General features: G+C 42.2%; 1 protein-coding gene and 1 long non-coding RNA gene across 7 annotated transcripts in view; one reads left to right on the top strand and one right to left on the bottom strand.

Annotated features, from left to right (window-relative positions):
- Window positions 1-20986, top strand: part of FBXW11 (F-box and WD repeat domain containing 11) — a 71549-nt gene extending 50563 nt beyond the window's left edge. For all 6 annotated transcript variants that reach the window (XM_068697806.1, XM_068697805.1, XM_068697807.1 and 3 more), the window contains 8 exons: window positions 7940-8077; window positions 8722-8840; window positions 9839-10088; window positions 11259-11377; window positions 12032-12142; window positions 13215-13293; window positions 14839-15027; window positions 18487-20986. In XM_068697806.1, the coding sequence (XP_068553907.1) occupies window positions 7940-8077; window positions 8722-8840; window positions 9839-10088; window positions 11259-11377; window positions 12032-12142; window positions 13215-13293; window positions 14839-15000 (978 nt within the window). In that variant the 3' untranslated portion in view covers window positions 15001-15027; window positions 18487-20986. The remainder of the gene's footprint in view (window positions 1-7939; window positions 8078-8721; window positions 8841-9838; window positions 10089-11258; window positions 11378-12031; window positions 12143-13214; window positions 13294-14838; window positions 15028-18486) is intronic.
- LOC137864058 (uncharacterized) lies at window positions 20810-22546 on the bottom strand. The gene is made up of 2 exons (XR_011101291.1): window positions 22104-22546; window positions 20810-21699 (listed from the first exon to the last, which is right to left on the bottom strand). It is a non-coding gene; the product is annotated as an uncharacterized lncRNA (long non-coding RNA).
- Window positions 22547-23132: the final 586 nt, after the last annotated feature.

The following is a 23132-nucleotide window of genomic DNA, read 5'->3' on the forward strand; positions in this document are numbered from 1 at the left end:
TCAGTTTCATCCCTTTCCCCCTTCCTTCATCTTTCAAAGCAGTGTGCAGAAGCTCTTAAATGAAACTTTCATCTTAGCAGTGATGAAGAATTTTCTATCTCTGAATAGCAAAATGTTTTTTCTTCAAATATTTGCCTGGATCTGGAGTAGGATCTTCCTGTTTCTGTCTGAGGGTCAGAGTTTAGGGAGCTAGCGATGAGCCAAGGATGCAGACACTCTATTCCTCTACCAAGGCTACCATATTAGCATTTTATATGATTATGGTAGTGTTTCTATAAGAAACTTATCTTGTATCTGAAGGAGTTGATTTTATTTTCTCAATACAGTAAAGCCTATTTGATATACCTGAAAATCTTGTCATTCAGGACGTGTCCCCTGGAGGACAAAGATTAACCAAGTGCTGCTGGACTGCTTCTTGTGCTGAGTTCCTCCTTTCCAGCAGCTGGTGCTGAATGGGGTTGTGTGGGTAGAGGTGAGCTCCAAGGGGAACGTCCTCTATTCTTTCATTGATTGACAGAATTTGCGAAGTAATCCAAAAACCGAATTAACAATTGGAAGGAAAATTGAGGAATGATCAAATTTGCTATTTATTTCTTTCCCTGGGGCTCTATTTGCATTTTGGGTCAAAAGTCCATGCAACCACAAAGTGGTGTGAACTGCAAGGTAGCCCAGGCTCTGATTTGGCACAGGGAGGTTCCCCAGCCTCTCTGAACGTGTGTTAGTGCCAGTAGCTGTTTATTTTGTGCCAAGCGCATTTAGGAACATAATGTCACTTCTGAAATCATTGGATTTGAAAATAAGAGGACACTTGGAGATCTGAAAACGAGTTCTTGGAAAGAAGTAGCTACTCTCCACCTCCACTGCAAAGCCAAATATTTAATTAGGTTTCATTTCACGAGAGGTGGTCCAGTAATTTTAAATGTCTCCAAGTTAGATGTTGAATTGCCAACCTCCTTTGGGAGTCTTTTTTTTTCTTAATGGAAAGCCTGATTTGGGGCTTATATAAAGAAAAAAAAAAATCTGTTTGTGAGACTTGTTTATAGAGAGAATTTTTTGCTGCGGGGTGTCCTGCGGCTGGGGGCAGTCCCGAAGCGCGGCGGCGAAGGTCAGCAGCTTGAAGTGGATTGTGTTAATCGGCAGCGTGCCAGCATGGGAAGCTCAATACTGCCGCTTCCAGAACCCCAAGTCCCTGGATTTTTTCCATATTATTTGTGAAGTATGGCCAACTACTCAGTTTTCCCTGCAGAACGAGCACAAGTATCTATTTCTTGGGATGAGCAGAGACTATTTCATAAATGTTGCCCTTATCTTCAAGTGCATGGCAAGTGCCTCGCCTTGCTTCCATGGGGGCTTAGGTCCACCTAACGCAGAGAAGGTTAAAATGGGGTTTTGGTGAAGGCTTCAGGGAAGGATGGTTTCAGGCAGTGAAATAAACAGCGTGTGTTCTGCATTTTGAGAAAGTTGAGGTTTGAGAACTAGAACTGAAATTTTAAAATCTTGAGGAAAAATTGGAAAGGGAACGAAGCTGTCACCTTGATGCTAATGCCGAGAGGTCTCTGGTGTACTCCTGAGGAAAGAGGTTTGTTAAGTATTACATTAATTACAGTGTTGGAGAAATCTTACATGAGTGTGTGGGGGGAATCTGGTCAGCAATATACACCTAGACGTTTTTCAGCCAGCCCCTGAAGTCTGCTCCACAGCTACTTCCAAAGTCACATCTTAAGGTGCTTCCAAACACAAGGGTCAGGTGTTTATTCCCTCCCTGGGGAACAAAGCATCTGTACTGATCAAATCAGAGGTGCTCTCATGCTGCATCCCATCTCTCGACAGCCTCCAGTAATGGATGCGTGGGGCAGGGCACCGGGAGGGGACACAACTGCACATCTTCAGCCTCTTGTTCCCTGCCTCTGCAGCCCCTCCTGCTGCTCCCAACAAATCAGTACCGGTGCCAGCCTGGGCATTAAGACACTCCCAATGCTGAACTCTTCTTTAGGCCAGAAACATCAGTTTGTCTGCCTTTTTTTTTTTCACCTGATCTGTCTCAGCTGTCTGGTGTGTAGCACCATTTTGCGTCTCAGAGCACTCTAAATTATGCTGTCAGCTTTTTCCCAGGGTAATTTCCTATGGCCCTTCTGTGTGAGTGGCCCTTATGCAGTTTCTGCAGGTCTTCCTCTGTAGGAAATCACCATATTCCACTGTTCAGATTTCTCTCACTCAGGATCATAAATTTCATCTGTTCTTTTTTGAATGGGGCTTTAAAAAGGGTTCTGCAAAGCTGCAGTAGGCTCAGGAGTAGTTTTACTTGGTGGACCTACAGGCAGCTTTATGCACATTGGATCAGTCGCACGCAGAGAGAGGCAGCACTTCATCAATTTGTATTGTTCACATTTGGATCTTATCTGAGCAGCTGTAAACGATGGGAACTTAATTTTTGGATCTTTAATTCTGCCAGAAAATCATGCTTTAATTGTAAGACTTGCTAGGAAAAGCTTCCCATTCCTTTTTTCTCTAGAGTTATTTAGATTTTTGGACGACACTGTTTATGGCTCTTCTTCTGGTCTTGGAGTTCATACTAAAAGTGATGTTTTACCCCAAACTGATTTGAAAGCCTGTGTAATATTGGACTTGGACTGGCTCTCGGTAGTACACTCCTAGCTTTTTGGATTGCTTTAATTTCAGACTGTTCTTCGCAGTGTAACAATATAGCCTGAGTATCCTGTGATTTCTATAAATCAAGCCAGAAACCCACTTTTCAGTTACTGGAAGTTTTTCCTTTTTTTTTTTTTTTTTTTTTTTTTTTTTTTTTTTTTGTGAAAATGGGTTTTGCTTGTACTAAACACATGTACCCCGAACTTTAATTAACAATAATACAAATACTTGAGTACGGTATGTGTTAATCAAGCCCTGCTTCTCTAATTGTTAGTCTTGCTTCTGCGATTCTTCACGAAGATGGCTCGTTCTTGGCTTTTCAGGTAAATACCCAAACCTGGCTACCATTGTTTCCTAAAGAGTCTTTGTTCAGGTTTGCTTTCTTGCTTTGTTTACTCTGTCACTGTTTATTGCATCTTCCCATGTAGCACGGCAACAGTTCCTTCCATGCAATTCTCTGCATTCTTTCAGACTTACATTTAGCTTTGATTGGGGATAATCTCTAAAATATGAAGAGTTGGTGGTCATAGAGGAAATTCTTTGAGTGAGCAGTAGTGTCTGCATTTTCGGCATCAGTAGTATATAAATTTTCAACTTAGGCACTAAACGGTTCTCATAGGAGAGACCAAGTGTCGTGCCGCTCCCAGTTTTATGGCTGCTGCCTTCGACACTTCAAAGCATTACGAGAATGAAATGCAAATTAGTCACTTCTGGTGCTGTTCTTCTCAGTCCCGTAGTGCATCGTGAGTCACGTTATTTCTGCTTTCTTACTGAAAAGGGTAAGAGAACGAATAGGGCAACAATAAACATAATGGTGAAGTAGGACAGCAAGTCACAGGATGCAGCAGGGAAGGGTTTGCAGCTCTTGGCCTTGTCTCTTCTAACAGCCGTGCCAGTTCATGTTCAAGATGTTAGTCCGTACATTTTATGCCCTGCTGCTCGCTTCCAAATAAAGTTTTACTGGCTCAGGTGCCAGTGGGCATTGATGTCTTCGTGTCTGTGTAATTAACTGTGCTGTGCCTGCAGCCAGGCTCTTCAGCTCCTCTGCTGAGGTGGCAGCTGCATGGAGCTCTCTGACCGCATCACCTGGTTCATCGCCTTGGCTCTGTGCATCTCAGGAGGAGCTCTGTGAAGGGGATGGGTACGGGGCGAGCACTTTGGCTGCCTTGTTGCTGTGGCAGGGGGATGTCATTGGTGCCCATGTGCAGTACATGGTGCTGATCCAGCTCCTGGCCTGCTTGAGGTTTTTTTTTTATCTGTCTCTGCAGCTCCGTGCCCACCACTGGCGCTTTGCTCCTTACCACTGTTTTTTGGAAGCGATTACACATACAAGGAAGATGGTGATGGTGTTTACTCGCAGGGTTTTTATCCCTCCACAAACTGTTGTGGAAGGAGGCTTTGCTATTGACACGCTTTGTTACTGTGAGGCAGTCATCCCGCTGCGGTCAGAAACCTCATGCTTAGGCTGTTGGGGTAAGGACAGGACAGCCACTGCCCTGCAGATTGCTCTGGAAGACCAGCTTAAGCCTTCTTGGGAGTCTGCATCACGTAGTCCCTCTTCTTATGGCTGTTACAGAGGCAGAGAAGTTCTTTGGCCTTCCCTGTCTCACAGCAGCTTGGAAACCCAACAGTGAAGTCTAGATTCTCCCTGGGATCTTGGGGAATCAGTACTCTTCTTCAGAAGTTTTGTGCTTTTTCTTTCCTAATGGTTGTAGCATCTTCAGAGGATCCAGAAGGAGAAACACCTCAAAGATGCAAGGAGCCTGGTGCCACGGCCAGTCCGTCCTTTCATCTTTGCCTGCCAAACCCTCTTAACTTCATAGGGAATGAAATAGTAAGGCCTCTTTGCCCTGGTGACACAAGATCATCCCTTAAGTGCTGTGAAGAACAAGAGTTCGGGACTGAGGAGATATCAGGAGATAAGTGTCTGAGGAGAATCTGTTTATAGTACAAATGTGTGGGTTCCTCTTTCTGTCCCTTGTATCTTGAAAGCTGTGTTCTGAGGGAACAGCCTCCTTGTGTTTTGGGATAAAGATGAGCCCACTCTGCAGTAACATTCACAAGGATAAAAACCCAAGGAACTGAACACAGTGTACACTGTAAAATGGGAAAAAAACCCTGCTCTTAGTAGATCATTCTTAACACCCAGGGTACAGAGAATACTCCAACTGTTAGTTCAGATGGATTGCATCTCTTACTGTGCATCCTCGTACCAGCGAATTTACCTTGGCATAGCCCAGGGTTGGCGATGCCTCCGCATCTTGGGCTGCTCTGTGTGGTTTTCTCTAAATGCCTTTTTTTTATCCAGCTACCCATTTCTGCAGCTGCCAAACAGCTCCCCTGTTGGGGCAGATGCTTTGGCTTCGTGTTTGTTCTTTATCCCTTGTATGTCCGCATTTTGGTGTGGGTGTACAGCGCCTGTCGGCTACTCCGCTGAGCGTCTGAAGCGAGAGCAGCCTCTGTGCCTGTGAGCTGCGGGGCTGTGCTCTGCCCCATCCAGAGGCTGTGAACTTGGAGGCTTTTAGGATCTGTAGGAAATGCAGCTTCTGTTAGTGCTCGGTTTGGTACCCGAAGTGCGCAAATAAACTGCCTCTTACATTGACTCCGCGCCGCTTATAGCAGCCCATAAAAGCAGCGCGTTCCTCCTCTCCCTCGTCCATGCACGCGTACCTACTCGCTGTGTGCAGAGCATATTAAGATATCTCCTGGAAGGAGGTTGCAGATGAAAACTTTTACTAACTGTGCTATTCAGTAACAACCAGAAATTTCCTATAGCGAGCAGCTTTTATGTGGTTGCCAGTATTGTATTAAACATGTTCCTTTTTAGAGGGTCCTCCAGGTTGCCCACCCACTCAGCCGTATTTAGTCATCTAAAATAATGTTATTTCTCTATACGTACACATCTGTTTTCACTCTATTGCCAATTTAAATGCTGCTGTATATTCTCTGTGTATTGTGGCTACTTTCCCAGCACATTGAAAATTTACGCAGTGTAAGGGGATTTTACAAGTTCTCAAAAAACATCAAGTATTTTCCCACAGTAGCCACACTATATAATGTCCAAATGAAATGACATCTACTCGCAGAATTAAAATGTGCACCTGCATATGACTTACTGCTTTACAGGGCCTTCACATACATGTAAATAATACCTCAGTTTCTTTTATTCGAGGCCAGCATTTTCTTAGGGTAAGCTGATTATGGAGCTTCTTATAGTGTGCTCCTAAGAGCTAAGCCAGCTAGTGTCCTGAAATGTTTGGTCAGCATACTTCTACCGACTGCTGTTCTCTTTAAAAACCTCTAAATAAAGAAAGAATACTGATTTGTGGCGTTCTTAATGTATTCTGTAGCTATGGGTAATCGCTGTCACAGGACCCTGAGGCGTGAAGGCGCTCGGATGGTGTTTGGGCGCTCGGCAGCTGGAGTAATCCAGCGCCTGGTATGTAAAAGTGCAAATTGCAGCCCTTCCAAGAACGGGGCTTTAGGGAAACTCTCCCTTAGACGACTTCTCAGAACTGAGTGTTGGAACATAGATGGTTTCTGAAGCTGTTTAAATTGGCTGACTTGCATCTGTGATGCTCTGTCTCCAGTGTCTTCGGTGTTAGCATTGCATTTGTAAATACCTCGCCTTCAGGTCTCTAATTATATTGGTTTGTGCTGTTGCTGTCTTAAATTCGCTGCTGTTTCCAAGGGTAGGCTGTCAGCTCTGTAACAGCAAAGGAGTTAATGAGCTGCAGCTCTGCCCTCCGAGCACAGATGACAAATCTGCAGATAAAACTTGAGGCTTTCCTCCTTGGACCCTTCATCCCACGCCGAGCGAGCAGCACAACCGGCAGTCTGCTGCCTTCAGAGCAGAAGTCTGGGGCTGAGCCAGTGCAGTGCCAGGTCTGAAGAGCTTAAGCCCAGTTCAGTCTGATGACCAGCTGGCCACTAAAAGCTGATCCCAAACGGAAAGATGACTTTCTATCTTAATTAGTTCCCCCATCAAATTGGAAAAGAATGAGAAGGGATGAATAACTTGTCAGCGTGCTCTTCCAGAAGTCTCTTAGTTCTTATAATGTAGGCAAATTCCCTTGGCACATCAGGTTTGTGTTATGATTGTGTATAATTGTCTCCAAGTTGCACAAAGGGAGATAATTGAAGGAGCAAACACATGGAAAACAGTGATAGGCTGTTTTCCCCTCAAACAGGCATGTTTTCCTAGAACTGGGAGGTCACACTTGCACTGTGCTTTTGCCTTTAATTATCTTTTTAGTTGTTTTCCAATCTTGGAGGGGAGAGAAAGAACTGCATGGAACAGCAGAGGTGCCTGGCATTGCTTTTCTAGTTAGGATTTGATTGTAAACGTGCTTTTCCAAACAAACTGACAGTTGAGCAGCTTCACCCTGGGTTTCTGTGCAGTACTGGGGTGGCACCAGGGAAACAGTCAAATCTGTGGGGTGTTCTGGTGCCTGTACGGGAAGGTGGGAGGCATCCCAGCCACGCTGCGTACTGCAGGTGTTGTCCCAGAGTTCTGTGCATTGGTTCTCTTACAGTGCTCGTTTCAGACTTTCTAACCAAAATCCCACATTTCTTAAAATCCCACATTTGTTTGAAACCAACATTGGTCTTCACACAAGTAGTACAGCAGAAGAAAAGGTGGAAATATTCTGGTTCTGCTATGAAATAGTTTGCCTCCTCTGAAGGTGTCAGGTCTCTTACCTTAAAAATGTATTTCAGAATGAAAATGTTGAGAAGTACACTTAGATTTCAAGTTGGGAGGGATTTAAAAAACAAACAAAAAAACCTTTAGTTATTCTTCAGATGGTTTAATTTTTATGGCCCCTGTTAGTTTTATTTTTTTCAGGCTGTAAGGAGCTTAGTGGGAGCTTTCGTGTCTCAAAAATCCTAGGATGCATAAAAACAGCTACCAGGTGAAATGACTGGGTAGGGGAAGGGATGGGACGGTACAAGAACTGCTGCCAACGTCCATGTGGGCCTCTGTGTTCCTCAGGTGATGCTGAGCATGGTGTCATACAAGTTCCCAGTTTGGTCTTTGGTGCTGCTGTCAGATGGTGGTGTCAATACAGGGGGAAACTGAATTCCAAGCAGCTCTTGTCATGAGAAAATAAAGTTGTACTTCATTGTTTTGTGTATTTTTGTGGGTGGAGGGAAAGAAACATTTAAGTCTTTAGGCTTTAAATTTAAGGGTGGACTTTGTAACAGTGGAAGGATTGCTGGGCATTTTGGAGTGATCGTGCTCAAGCACACAGCCTCGTGCCTAACTCCTGCTTGTCTTCCATCTTGTCAGACTATAGAATCGAACTGGCGATGTGGGCGACATAATCTGCAAAGGATTCAGTGCCGCTCCGAAAACAGCAAAGGTGTCTACTGTTTACAGTACGATGATGAAAAGATAATCAGTGGCCTACGAGATAACTCCATTAAGGTAAACACTTTTCCAGTCTTTACCATAGATATCGATGGGTAAATCTGCTTTGGAGGGACAGCTGTTGGCATTTCCTTGATTTCTCTTTATCTTCTTGGGGCAGTGTTTATCTGTGCAGGGTTTATGAGATGGGATGTCCTCCGTAGCCCTGCAAAGTCTTCACCTGCGTTTTGCTCTAGGAACTTTGCAGACTGCCACTCAGGAAATCAACGCTGCTGGCTACAAAGAAATGCTTGTTCAGAGTCAGCGCATGCAGAGAAACGCTTGTTCAGGATGTGAAATCAGAGTTCATGTACACAAATGAAGGCGGTGTACTACTTACTGTCCTTAGCCATGTCTTTCTTCCTTGCTAATACTTAGCTTTCATGCAAATAGGCTGCTTTCATGCTAATATTCCCTGAGTGCCATGGCATTTCTTTTTGCAAAACAGGCTTTTATCTTCTCATTATCATTATTTATCTCACTGTTCTGTCAAAAACTTGCATCAAAGAGACTTCAAGTTAGAAGGGAGGACAGGACAGACCCTCTGTTTGGACAGGCACTCTCTGGTTTTGTTCCTCCCTTTTCAGCAGCAGTAGTGCTTAAATTTCCTGAATCCATGTTCTTGATCTTGATAAGTCATTTATACTTCTTATCTTTAACAGATTTGGGACAAAACAAGCTTGGAATGTTTGAAAGTATTAACAGGACATACTGGCTCAGTTCTTTGTCTGCAGTATGATGAAAGAGTCATTGTAACTGGATCTTCAGATTCTACAGTCAGGTGAGTGTTAAGTTTTTGAAAAAAAATATAAATAAATAAAAATTGAGTATTAGGACTGGAAACAGTTGAAATAATCTCCAAATGTAAGAATCCCTAATACAAATGTGATACAATTATCCCCAAAATAAGTAATCTGCACTTTGCAAAGCATCACATTCAGCACTTTTTTTCCAAATTTGTCTCATGCTTTTTAGTGTTATGCATTTTGAAAGACTGTGACCTGTAGGACTCAATGTGAAGTGGAATGGCTGATGGGCCAACTATGTGGCGATTCCTCCTTTAGGATTTCTCATGTCACCTGACATAGCTTAGTTATGACTTCATGGAAGGAAACTTGGTGTGTGTGGAGTGCTCATCTGACAGTGATTTTGATGGGTTTAAATTCTTGCAATGAACTCACTGGTCAGATGATGTCCAATATACATATGCTCAGGTACATTTCATTGGAAGAACATTGTGTCTTTCTTGGTGTCTTGTATCAGTGTTACCAGTGGCGATCTATAAAACTTAAGAACTGGTGGTAGCAGCCTTCAGTTACTGTAAAATTAGTAGTGATTTTTGCTTGATGTAAGCTAGTGGGTAGTCCTGGAGGGTGCTACCTTCCAGTTGTTACTGGTATGTGCTAACTGAATGAATGGAGTAAAACTGAAAAAAAACCACTTGGGTAGTATTTGTTCTGTTCTTTAATCAATTTATACATTGTATAGGTTCTAATCATCCGAGAAGGAGTTGTAGAGTTGTGCTCATTGTTATGCAGCCCTTCCTCTTACCGGTGGTCCCAGCTTAGTCTTTTTCTGGCTTAACTGCTCAGTGCTGTTAATTATCGCTTGTGACTCTTAAGAAGCGAACTCAGATACTTCCCCAGTTCCTGTCTTCCTGCCCTTCCAAAGAGTCAGAGAGCTCCATGTTAGAGATGGTTGCAGAGCTTTGTGTGTTTGCACTACATACTGCACGCAATCACCTTCCTCCATTTGGGATAAAATTCTTTTCTTTTGCAGAGTTTGGGATGTAAATACAGGTGAAGTTCTGAACACGCTGATTCATCACAATGAAGCAGTGCTTCATTTAAGGTTCAGTAATGGCTTAATGGTGACGTGCTCGAAGGACAGATCCATTGCTGTCTGGGATATGGCATCGCCTACTGACATCACCCTGCGCCGTGTCTTAGTTGGCCATCGTGCTGCTGTTAACGTGGTAGACTTCGACGACAAGTACATAGTGTCAGCGTCAGGTGACAGGACCATTAAAGTAAGTTGGCAGAGCTCTCATCTAGGTCTGAATGTCTACCAAGCCAGAAAAGCTTGAGTGTTGCAATCAAAACCTGAATAGCTGAGGTTTTCATAAAGTTCTGTGCCTTTTTCTTTACCGTTCAGCTAGCTGCTTCCTTGTACTAGCTGCTAATGTCTGTATGCACATAACTAGGCTCGTAACATTTTTGTGGCTTCTGTTGTACAATTGCAAGAAAGTAAAGCCTGCTCACTGTTTGAACTCCAGTCTTTAGATCGGTTTGTTTGTTAAATGTGGCACATTTTGTGCCTTTTTCCAAACAGTATTTTTTATTTCAATTGGCAGTCCCATTCCAGACTTGAAATTTATCAGCAGTTGCCTTTCCACACCACACCTTCCCAGCAGCTAAACCAGACTTTGCCATGTTTGAAGAATTAAAGTGCTGTATTTGAAGACTCTTACATACCAGAAGATTTGAGTTACCCGAAGTGTATTAATATAATCAAGGCGTTTCCCCGTTCCCTCTCTAGAACCAGAGCTACCCTAGATTGTGCCAAAAAGCTCTTGGCAGTTTCATGCCCAAATATCTGCCAAAGATCCTGCTGCACTCTCTTGGAAAATGAGCCACTTTATTTACATGGATACTTTAGATTAGAACTTCAATTACATTTCACCAGCAACGGGCAAAGTTGGTCAAATAATCTAATCTTAAAGAAGAAGCAACCACCAAACTTCTACAGGCTACAGCCTTGGTCTTCTCTTAGACGTAGATTGCTAGAAATTTCTTAGGTAAAAAATAGGGGTTATTTTTGTGTATGGATGGGGTAACTTCCACTTGTAGAAATGATTGCTGACTTACCAAGTGATTCAAGTGTCATCAAGTTCTTGAAATTGTTGGAGCAATATCTACCATTTCAGAATGTTTTGTTTATCACCCTCCCTCTCTTTCCCCTAACACCCCCCAATCTTTCTCATTGACTCGATGTACAGTAGGGCAGCAGTGCTGCTGGCTCTTGTTGTTTCTATGCCCCATAGTGCCAGTCTTACTTTAACACCCCATAAGCAAGTTTTCATTCTGCTGTCCAACAAAGGTCAGCCTCAAACTTCTGAGTTCGTAACGACTTCTGTTGAAAGCAAAAAGCCTTTCTTTGAGCATAATTCTCTGAGGAATGTTTGTCTCACATTTCACAGGTCTGGAGCACAAGTACGTGTGAGTTTGTTCGTACTCTAAATGGGCACAAGCGTGGCATTGCATGCCTGCAGTACAGGGATCGACTAGTTGTCAGTGGATCTTCTGACAATACCATTAGGTAGGTGCCAACAAGCTGTTCTCCATGTGTAACAGAGCATGTTTGTACGTGATAACAGGATTCCTCACCACCACCACCTTTGCTGCCGCCCTACCTGTGCAAAAGCATCTTTGGTAGGGCTGGCCACTAGGGCAGATGATGTATAGCTGATACTTAATTCAGTGAGAGAGTAAACGTATCACATCCTCACGAAAAAGTGAGACTGTGAGGTTCAGACAAAGGTAAGCAAAACTGTCTATTCCTGTAGTTCATCACCTTGTTTCCTGATTGGAGAGATAAGCAAGATATTGGTCACTGGTTCTCTTAGTTACTTTCGGAACCTCTAGTAACCACTGATTTATGCAGAATAGGAAAAAGTGTTATGATTTCCTAAAATTATTTAGCAAGTATGCAACACTTAGAATAATAGAACCATTAAGGTTGGAGAAGACCTCCAAGGTCATCTGGTCCAACTGTCATGTTGTGTTGTCCCCTCCCCCATTTTGAATGAATAGGTTAGTTCTACCAGCTTTTTTTTTTTTTTTTTTTTTTTTAATAGCAAATTGTGATATTTTCCCCAGAAAACCATTTGATAGCATGCTTAAATTGCTGCATGTAAGTCCTAAGGAGTGATACTGAACCTGAAGCACTCACTTTTTCTTCTGTTTTCTTAAGGCTATGGGACATTGAATGTGGTGCCTGTTTAAGAGTGTTAGAAGGCCACGAAGAACTGGTTCGATGCATCAGGTTCGACAACAAGAGAATTGTTAGTGGAGCCTATGATGGGTATGTTTTTGAAAGCAATTTCAAAAGGTTTTGCTTTAACAAAGCATCTTCTGAAAGCCTCCGGGTCTTGTGTGCAAAATAAGGGTTCTCTTCTGACTTGAGTGATGGATCAATATTTAACTGAGTGGCTTCACCTCAAGCATTTCAGCACAGCAGGCTGCAGTTTTAAGTAGACAAACTGCTTTTCTGGCACTCTTCAGTGCACACCAAAATTGTTTTATCACTCAAGTTTGACTTTTCACAGAAAACAAACTTTTATTTGGCCGAAGTGACCACCAGTCTAAAAAAGTATGCATTCTTTTGTCTCTTCTCTCAGGAATTGCTCCTTGCCAGGTCCATGCACTCAGTACTTTAGGTGTTCTTTTTTTTTTTCTTCTTTCTGTTAGTTTATTTTAAAACAAAATCTTTATTGAAAGAGTAAACATACCTTGTAGGGCTCTCAGAACTCTTCAGTTGCTCTTTCTGGTAAGTTGAAGGTAGGAGTCCCCACCATGAGCACTTCTTGCAAGACAGAAGTGTTTTCACTGCTGATTAGATTCAGGCCAACTTACATCTGTGTCCAAATTCTCCAGTTCTTTCTCTGTCCGATTTGTATTTCAAGTGAACAGTACAGCTGTTAAAAACAATTCTTGAACTGTTTGTCTCTAGCCTTTTATTTGTGTTTGTTGTACCACTGGGATTAGCAGTCTCAGCCTAATTCCTGTTGGATCTTTGCAATTCATCAGTAGTGCTGTGGGCTTTTGACTTGCTCTGCAGCTCCACAATGGGTTGTGTATATAAAAATAGTTAATTTGTCTTTAATGTAAACAACCCACTTGGTCCATCACAAAGGCATCGTATTTGCTGCTAAAAAGTACAAACCTATTTGTGTTTTGTGAGATTCAGCAGTAGTATTTCATAAATGAGAACATCTTGCTTGATGTTGATAAATTATCTGAAGGGAAAATCTGCAGTTCTTATATTAAGATGTTAGTTCTTATATTAAGAGTTCTTATATTAAGATGCTTTTAGATGTTTTTTTCTATGTTTATACTTGAAAACATGATTATAACCTTCTTATTTTACTTTATAGCAAAATTAAAGTTTGGGATTTGCAAGCTGCTCTTGACCCTCGTGCCCCAGCAAGTACATTATGCTTGCGTACATTAGTGGTATGTAAAATTAATTCATTTGGAGTTATCTGAAATCTCTTATTTGAGAGTGGGAGGTGTGTTATTCCCTTGTAGTGGGATAGGTGAGAAACTCAGGATGTTCTCTGTAAAGCCTAGTCTGTTTCTTATGCTAAGAATAAAGAAAAATGTATTTATCACGATATTCTGAATTACTTGGATCAAAGCTTAAATGAAAAAATTAAGGTTTTCTAGTTTTCCTTTCTCAAATACTCCAAAAATAAATCATCCTGACAGTGTGTCAGATCATTCTAGTTATTGGTGTGGTTCCCTAATGTCATTGTAATGCTGGCTTTGAATTTCCCCTTATTAAGGGAGCTGGTGGGGGGAGGAATTCTGTGAGCCTTTCCCAAACAGTTTGGAAGGAAGAGATGTGTTAAGAGAAAGGGGGATGAGTTGAAAGGCTTGCCACAGGAACTGTAATCACATCAGGGGACTACCAGAGTTAAGGCTGTCCCTTAAGCTGTAGTTTTCCTTTTAATAAAGGTTTTGATTTATGATAGACTTAATTATAGATATTGGGGTAGTGACTTCATTGTTCTTTTCACTGAAATGTGCATGAAATTTTAGTTCAGGAGTCAGTTTGACATTTGTCCAAGCTAGTAGCGACCCAAAGTTATTGTCTGTATGTGATGGTAACTGGGATATTTAGCTTGTGCTTGGCCTTTCCAACACCTGCAGAAGAGCTTACATTGCTAGAAATGCTTCTAATTTTTCTTCATTTCAGTAGTCTTTGCATGGAGAGGAGATTTAACCATTCTTGTATTCCCTGTGAATGCAGTATGTTTAGTTTTTCAGTAACAAGTTGGTTCTTTCCCTTCAGTGAGCATACTGCAGCTCAGATTATAGTTTGGAGATGAATTTGACAGCTCTGCTTAGTTCTCTACTAAAGGTCGTGTAATCCTTTTAAATTGATTAAAAAATGGGTACGCAGGTCAAAGAGGAGAACCTTTTCTGCGCCTCTTAGTGTCATTTTGAGCTTTTTTGAAAGAGCTGATGGAGCATGTACTCCTCCACCTCATTTTTATACGGCAGCAGTTGGACACGGTCTGCCTTTGCTAGTAAGTGAGCCATAATGATCCTTTCAGCGACGTGTCCTAGATGAAGCTGTGATGTGGTGTGCTAGGGCTATGCAGAAATTGGGTTAGCAGCAGTGTTGAATGCAAGGTCTGATGGAAGAGAAGGAGCCCTGGTAGAGTGTCAGTGCCAGCCAACCTTGTAAATTGCTGCTTCTTGATTGATGGGCTGCTTTTGTCTTTAATAACCTCAGCATCTACAGCTGGCCCCTCTAGGGGAGATGCAGGGTTTTTACAAGCATTTGATTTGAAAGCTGTGTGTTTTGCTGAAAAAAAGCTTAAGTATGAAATCTGCTTTTCCTAAACTCAAGTGCAATTATAACTTAAGGGCTTCTTAACCAGTGCACAAGAATTTTGATACCCCATTTTGTGTCCAGATACATGTGCGAGTACAAGTGTAATGAAATGTTATCCTCTTCTTGGCTGCTAACTGATTTCATGTTACTCACAGGAACATTCAGGACGTGTCTTTAGACTCCAGTTTGATGAATTTCAGATCATTAGTAGTTCTCATGACGATACGATTCTGATTTGGGATTTCTTAAACGTGCCACCCAGTGCCCAGAATGAGACTCGCTCTCCATCTAGAACATACACTTACATCTCCAGATAACAGTCTGCACTTTACTACCCTCAGGAGGTAAGTCTTTGTCTTTTCACATACAACACATTCGTAAAATTATCACGCCATCTGTATGTTGGCCTACTCAAAACAACAAGCTGCTGTTTTCCTTAAGAAAATAAATTATGCCTTTATTATGCCCTTATGCCACTTGTGTTATCTAGCCTGTGGCTGTGCTTCAGCTTATAGAACTTGTCACGTCACGGTATCTTAGCCCCATGCCTTCTATAATCTCTCCTGTTGATAGCTGTGCGCATAAGGTAAAATATGGAAAGCTATTATGCATTCAGTGCTCTTGGAGATAGAGGGAAACTTGGTATACTGCACAGGCATTCCGAGTACCCAGTGAAATCAGGGTCATTTAGCGTTTTTGAAGCATCCTCTTCCCTGGTGAAATCTTTGTAACAAGCATTGTAACGTGTCTCTAGCAAACTGAAATGTGTATGATCTTTGGACAAGTGCTCATCAGAAATGAGCAGTTCTGTGATATCCACACATAAGAGGAAAAGCTTTCAGAACTAAAAAGGACGCGCTAGGCAACGTGGCAACTCAAAGCTGTCAAAAACGATGCCCATGGGCTTAGCCTATTTTGTTTCCGTTTTTCTGCAATTCAGCATGCTTTAGTTCTCCAAGCACGGTGGGTAAAAGCTCTGCTGTAGATCTGTTTGTTAGAACAGTGGATTCTTTTCCTTATGTCATCTACATTGCTGCCAACAACTGCACTTTGTGCTATAAATAGCTGTGAATGCTGGGGCTTGGAAGCACACAAATTGCCTTACTAAAGCAGGGCAGTTGCCCCTTTCTCCAGTGCCCTGTCTTTGCCTGTGCTGATACTGGATGCTTCCAAGGAAGTGGATACACCGCAGTGAAAGGAATTAGGAGTAGTGTTGCCTCAACAGGAAGGATTTATTTTATTTAAAGTACGTAATTAGTAGTTGGCTTAAACATTGTGGGAAAAGCTTTCCCTGTCTTCGTGTTAGCATGGATTTTCATTATCTATCTGTGTTTATTCCTGCTGTGGCAATGAGTTCCTCAGATTTTTCCATTCCTTCTGTAGGATCTTTGGGCTAGGAAGTACCTTGCCTTGTGAAGACTTCAGGCTTCTTTGGGATGCAGGTTCTTAAAAGTTACTTTCCTTTCACCTGTAAGGATTCCTCAGGAAAGTGTTGTCTGCTTCATTTCCCCTAAAACCAAAGGAAATTTGTATATCTATCTCTCTTAGATCTTGAGTGAAGAACAGTTAAATCAGCTCTCGTTTCTCATACAAACTTGAATTCTGCCCTACTTGAGTGTTAGGGAATCAGTTGTATTCCCTACAGTATTTCATGCGTATGTCCGTATGCTCCCTTTCTAAGTGAAACACTCAAAATCTGAGCATAGTTTTTAGTGTCAGAAGTTATTACAGTATTGAATAAAACATACTGAACAGTTCATTTAAGAGCTCCAAAGAAATTTTGACATCAAGAGCACTGCTGCAAGGGTAATCTAATAAAAACTCACTATTCCTTATAAAAAGAATAAAAATTTCTTTATTCTGTGTGCAGTGGAAGGCCAACAGAAATCTGCAAAAGGTACTGTGCTAAACTTACTGTTTGTGTCAGGTGAGGAAGTGGCTAAAAGATGCATTTTCCTGGGAGATAAATCCTGAAACCACCCAAACAGGCAGGTCCTCCAGCACTGCTTATCTGTCACTTCCACTTCAGAACTGTGTTCAGTCCAGGGTGGCACACTTGTGGAAAGCTTGATGCTGTCACTGATGGTCATGTCCAGAGGGACTTTGTCCTAATCTAAGACAGGGATGCTGCAAATGCCTTCTGCGCCACCTGGGTCACTACCTAGATGAACTTTAGGGTGGTAACTCCAGGGCTTGTTGAAGTTGGTTTTCCCTCTCTGTGGAAAACCTTTTCTTTCAGAATATTTTTGCACACATTCTCATGCATATAGAATAGTCCGTGTGAGAAGGTGACAATAGTTTTGGGCACAAACTTGATCCGTCTTCCAGTTCATTCTCTAGTACCTTCTTCTGTTTGCTTGTAAGGTGGAGATTGGCGAATTCTTTCGTACAGGAAGCACAGTGCATTTGGCAGGTTTCTCTTATTAGCTTTGATTCATGGAAAAGCTATACATGGTGTGTCTTAAGCTCAAAAGAAATGAGGAGTTGAATAAAATGTATTTCAATTTGTTTGAACAGCAATATGCTGGTGTTCTTTCTTTCTTGCCATATGTGGCCCATAAGATCCACTGTCATGGAGATTTGTCGATGAAATATGAAGAACCCTTGGCAGTGTGCTCTTCCCTTCAAATTCTGCACACTTGACAGTTTTGAACAGCTTATGTCTGACTTGTCCCATGATGCAGAACTGGAAACACGCAGGCCTCCATATCCTGGGAACTGTCGGTGTTGGTAACGATGGTCCCTTAATAATTGTTTCCTATACAGGAGAGATGCTGTGATGTCACTTTATGACAGGTTTGTCTGAATTCAGAATCCACAAAACATAAATCTACATACAATTATGGTCAAACAGCTAATATTTCATTATGACATTTAATGAAACAGTTTTATATTCTTTCAAACATTATAGTCTTCTGAATTTTGAAACAGCCCTGTGCCCTTGCTTTTTTTTTTTTTTTTAACAAGGCTTGCAATGTTATGCCTCTTCAAAGCGGATCATTTTTGACAGTCCTGGCAGTTGGCTGCAAGGGTTTTATTGCTTTCTGTTGAATTCCTGTTGTTTATTGTAACATGATAAAAATTGTTACCATATGATAGTCTAATATTCTTATATTAAGCACTAGGCCGTGGGCTAGGGGGAAGGGAAGTCAAGAGGGAAGTGCCTAAAGATGTTTTAACTTTTCATGGGAATTTCTGTACCAGAGCAGGGTTACTTGCCGTAGTCCACAAAAGTGATTTGGGGAAAGTAGCAAGCAGAATTAAGTTCGGATTTAATTAGCTACGAATTCGGTCTCCAGGCTTGTAAGAATCACGTGACTCGACAACGTAAGCAAAACGTAAAACTACTTGACTTTGTTGTTTTAAAATCCCGTACATGGGAAGAGCTGATCTTTGTATCGGTGCAAACCGTGCTCCCCTGCAGCATGGAGGAGAAGGCAGCCCAGCTGCTGGAGGCTGCTGTTTCACCTGTAGGAACCGTGCCAACCTGAAGGGACCTCCTGCTCAAGGACGTGGGCTGTTGAGAATCCTGCTCTTTGCAGAATGTGCTCTGAATTCAGTTAGGAGGGCAGTGTCCCGGGGAGGTGTCTGTCGTTGAGGGAAGTATTTGTAGCACAATGAGCTATGTAAAGGCCCCCTGAACGCGTCACGGTAAGTGGTGTGCTCCCTGCAGGTGTTTTGTTCCTGTAGTTTCAGCCTGGTGTACGAGTGGTGGTATGTGCCTAACCTTCTCCAGATGTCTCCAAATGTTGCTTTTGGACACTTGCGTTCTGCCAGTTCAGCTTGTCTTTTGTCTTTTTCAGGGTTTCACAGTCTTGAACTACTGGATTTTGGCTACTACATGCCTGAAGATGTTGATCGACATCTAAAGTCAGAATTGGTTCTAGATGCTGTGTAGATGCAAAGCAGCACAAATCTATATCTAAATTTCTTAATCTTTCCTGCTCAGTGGTCGTCTTTGAATTTACTACAAATTCACTGACTTGGAGTAGATGAATTTCAGAAGCCTATCCTTCCCTGCAATGAGAAATCCAAAGCTTCACGTGTAAATTGTCCGTAGAACCTGAACTCAGATGGCTTGTTTTTCAGAAATAAATCAGAAGTCAAGAAAGGACTTGGCCTAATTTATATTGCTTTGCACTTTTGTCTGACTTTAAAGAAAAAAACATTCTCCAATGAAATTTGGGTGCCAAACACATACCCAGAATGTACAGAGCTTTGCTTTCAAAGTCACCATTGTCCTTTAGACTTTAATCTCATGACAGATTCAGAGCCTGTTTTGTTTGATAGGAGTGTACGTTGGACTCTTAGAAATATTTCTGAATTGCTCAGTAATATTTTTGGATTACAGTTTACTTGTTTCTGCACCAATAATTTCTTTTAAATTAAAAATTACCTGTAATTCAGGCTAGGTTATCTAAACTAGTTGTATAGCACTGTCGTTTCCTTTTAACTGTGCTCTGTACTACAGCCGTCCTATGCTTCCTAATGTTTGGTATAGTAAAACCTTTCCATGTGTGCTTGCCTCATTTCAAATACTGTATAAGCATGTAGATATAATGTACATAACCGTGTAACCTCCAGGTGCTAGGAGTCAGGATTTCCTGACACTACACACTAATACAAAATGTGGTAGCACTTGGCAGCAGGATGTTCTAACTACTGGCACTGTAGGGGTTAATATGAGTTACCTAGAAATTTTCTCTGCAAAAGGAGGTTTTCAGTATTCGTTAGGATTTTTTTTTTTTTAATGGGAACTACATATTTTAAAATGTAATTTCTAAACTTTTTAAAAATTAAAAAATGTTTAATTTATGTTCTGTATCTTAATTTTGTGCCGCAGTATTTACGGATGTCTTTCTTTTAACACCAGTAGGGCCTCACGACGGCCTGCTGATGTCCTTCTTTAGCATTAGTTGGTCTGCTCAATGGAGAAGGTGCCATGGGCCAAAGTTAAATTTATTTATGTTTGATTTGTGACACTTCCTTACGGTGGAGTGGAGGTCCCTTCAGGTCAATGTTCTGATTACCACGCTAGTTCTCTTACCTGTGGCTATCAGCTGTAACCATATTGCAATGTCCTGGTCATGGTTTCTCTTTGTTAGCATGCTTTGATTTGGAAACCTCGGTAGTTTCTCACATTGTCATAGTCTCCCCTCTAATTTATGTGGTCGTATAAACGCTACTGCATTTTTCTTATGTCAGAGTAAGACATGGACAAATGCGAATTTGAATATTTTATCTCCATTAGCCATGTGTGACTACGCCTGTTGGTGGCTTTTCTTTAATGCTTCAGTCAAACTCAGCGTGAAATACACCTGTTTTCCTGGGGAAGATGTGTGTTGGCACAGAAATGTATTGTCATTCCTTTGATCATTGTATGTCGTGTATTTTTGTCCTCTGGCAGCACTTTCTTGGGTTTGAATTTTTCCCTTTTACAATCAGAAAGGCTGAGGGATGTCAGATTGCCGAGGGATCGATCCTGAGCTTACCAGCAGAACAGCTATGGTTAGGTGCAGCATTTCTGTGTCAGACAAGTTCAGAGAAAGCATCCATCAAGACATTACTGAAACGTTACAGAAGTGCAACTCAAGGTTTTTTCCTCTTCACCCTTCACATTGAGAGAGGTGTTGGGATCAGTGTTTAAGTTAAACTTAACTCCCATTTACGTGTTACTACAACGATATTTATTTCATCAAGATGACCGAATGTGATGAAGTACAGAAGGTTAAAAACGCGCTCCTAAGCGTCCATAAGATCACTTTTTGGTAAGCTTGACAGTAGTTTGTGAAAGTGTCTTACTTTACCCTTCTCATCTAATAGCTTTAATATTAAACTGTTTAAAGAGAAAAATCTGTCGCAGCCCTGAAGAAAAAGGTATTTGTTTCTGAAAAATGGAGTCCTTTTTTAAATGCATGTGTAAGACTTAAATTCCTGTTTTTCCTTGGGAGATAATGGTATTTGAACATGCGGTCTAAACTTCTTTGTGCTTTGTGTAACATAGCAGTGGACTTTTGTGATTGGCACCCAAGGAACTTGACTCCTGGGATTAATGGTAGTGATCCTGGCTGCACTCTGGACTTTGTTTTGCTAACATAAATGAGCAACTGTACATTACTGCTATATTAATGTTTCAAAGCACTGGGATAGTCTAATTCTAACTTGTAATTATGTTTGCCAATTATCTGTTTGGAAAGTTGGTGTATGAACAGCTTATTGAAACTGTTAAATTGTACAGATATCGTTCATGATCTAAAGCTTTGTACCGTGGAATGTGCTTAATAAAAAAAAGTTTGAACTTAATTTGTCAAATAAATGGATCAGTAACGTCATCTAACTAAATGTTGGTATCATGCATTAGTTAACGTATGGACACGGTGAAAACTGCACTGAGCTAGTTCACCCATCTTGGAGAAACTTCTCTGCTGTGCTCTGCAGCACTTCTGGTCCGTGCATCAGCAGAAACATCGCAAGAATTATTAGTTTATCAAGGATGCAGATAGACTTTTTAAAGTATTACCCATTTCCGGGGTTGCTAAAGCAATTCGTGCCCTGAGCCCTGTGCACATAAAGGATCTTCTGATGCTAGCTGTGCCTTAAGAAAAACTGCTTTTCTTGGGTTTTCTTTTGCTAATGTGCAGTGAGGGTGCATAAGTCCTTCAAAGGTCTTCTGTTAGACAACCACAATACAAAAATGGTTGGGTGTGTTCTGTGGCATCACATCAGTAACAAAAAGGTGACACGTTTTGGGTATTACTTCTGTCCCCTGGTGTTCTGTCAGTTTTATTTGTGAGCAAGCCTTGCTTTTAAAGAATTTGAGAAATCATCGCTGCTGCTGCTGCTTGGTTAATGAGTTCTGACAGCTCAGTTCCGAGCAGGCCGCCGACCAGAATGATTTGTCGTGCAGACCTTGTGGTGCTGCCTCGTCCTCTTAGCTCTGCCTGGGATCTTGCTTTGGGCATCTTAGGCAACTGGGTTGACTTCGTGTGCCTCCCATGGGGCTCACCAGTGATCTGCTGTGGGAAGTGTTTTTGGTAAGGTGCAGGTTGGATGTGCTCACCTGAAATGTTTTTAAAGGTTGCTATAAACACTGCAAAGAATATGAAGCAAGTTCTGGCTAAGCATTAGCAAATGCAGTGCTCAAAATTCCTCTCTGTAGATTACTTTTATTCTTCTTGGCCTAATCTGACACTGGATAATTTCAAAGAAACTTCACTTTTGTTCAGACTAGCTGCACTTCACTGAGAGGAAAGCAAGAGAAATCTTCATGTATTTTTCTGCTAGAAGGGCATTGTAAAAAGTGAAGCCTCATTGAACTATTTAAAGCCCTTGTGAATGTCTTTCTGAATATCGTTATCTGTAAGAGCCATGTGAAAATGCAGAGTAGAAATTCTGAGATCAAACTTAAAATCCATCTCACCTGGGTGGGCTTCAGATTTTTATTTTTCCTTCAAGTTCTATTCTTAATATTCTTAACAGTCTCCATTAATTCCCACTGGAGAGCTTTGTAGAGAAGTTGAGGCTCCTCTGCTGGGTGCTCACACATCCTCCCAGAGTTTTTGGGGCCCCCTTTTGACTTTTCCCTCTTGCCCAAGGCTGTTTGTGGTGTGCTGCTGGGCATGATGCAGCTGTGCTGCTGCCAGCCAGCCCGCGAGCACCAGGTGAGTGGGGCAAACTGGGAGCCATCTGGGCACGGTTAAGAAGAGGCTGTTGAGTGCTCTCAGATTTCAAGGTCTGAGGGAGCCGTGGCTGTTAAATATGCAGGAGAATTGGGTTTTACCCTGCTCGTCTGATCGCGTTACACCAGCAGATGGTTTCGCTGCTGTGACCCGATGCTCCCAGGGGACGAGGGACCCCGGGCTGCTGCTGGCTGCAACCAGGTGATGGAGAGGTTTGTGCTTAGAAGTGAGGCAATGGGGGTGTGTAACGTCCTTCAGGGCCCTGTGTTTGTGGGGGCAGCTGTGTGCTTACCCTGTAAGTGAGCCAGCTGTGTCCTAATTTGTGCTCAGTTTCTCCTGAGCAGCAGTGGGTTTGCTTGGTTCAGCAAACCGTGAGCTTTTGTGAAGAGGATTGGAGAGGCGAGTGGCTGACAGGTAACGACAAATAACTTGGGTGAGTCTTTTAAAAGTCCCATCTGAAGAAAGGCTTCAGCGGGCTGTGCTCTTGTGGCTTTATGGCAAGAGTTGTCAGCAGATCCCCTGTTCTGGTAACCCCCCGCTGCCATGAGGTGGCCGCTTGTGGCTGCTGTTGCAGTCGGTGCCTGCAGGAAGGTCGCCCTGGGCTTTTCCTTTGCTGTCTCTGTGAGATAGCAGCTCCACAACAACCTCACTGCCTGCAGAAAAGGCTCCTGTTAGAGATCCAGCTCAGCCTGGGCTGGCTTTCAAGGTCAGAGCCACGTTGATGTGCTCCATTGGGTACAAATGCACTTCAGTCAAATTAATCAGTGGAA

The sequence above is a fragment of the Anas acuta genome, chromosome 14 (assembly GCF_963932015.1).
Source record: "Anas acuta chromosome 14, bAnaAcu1.1, whole genome shotgun sequence".
NCBI lineage: Eukaryota > Metazoa > Chordata > Aves > Anseriformes > Anatidae > Anas > Anas acuta.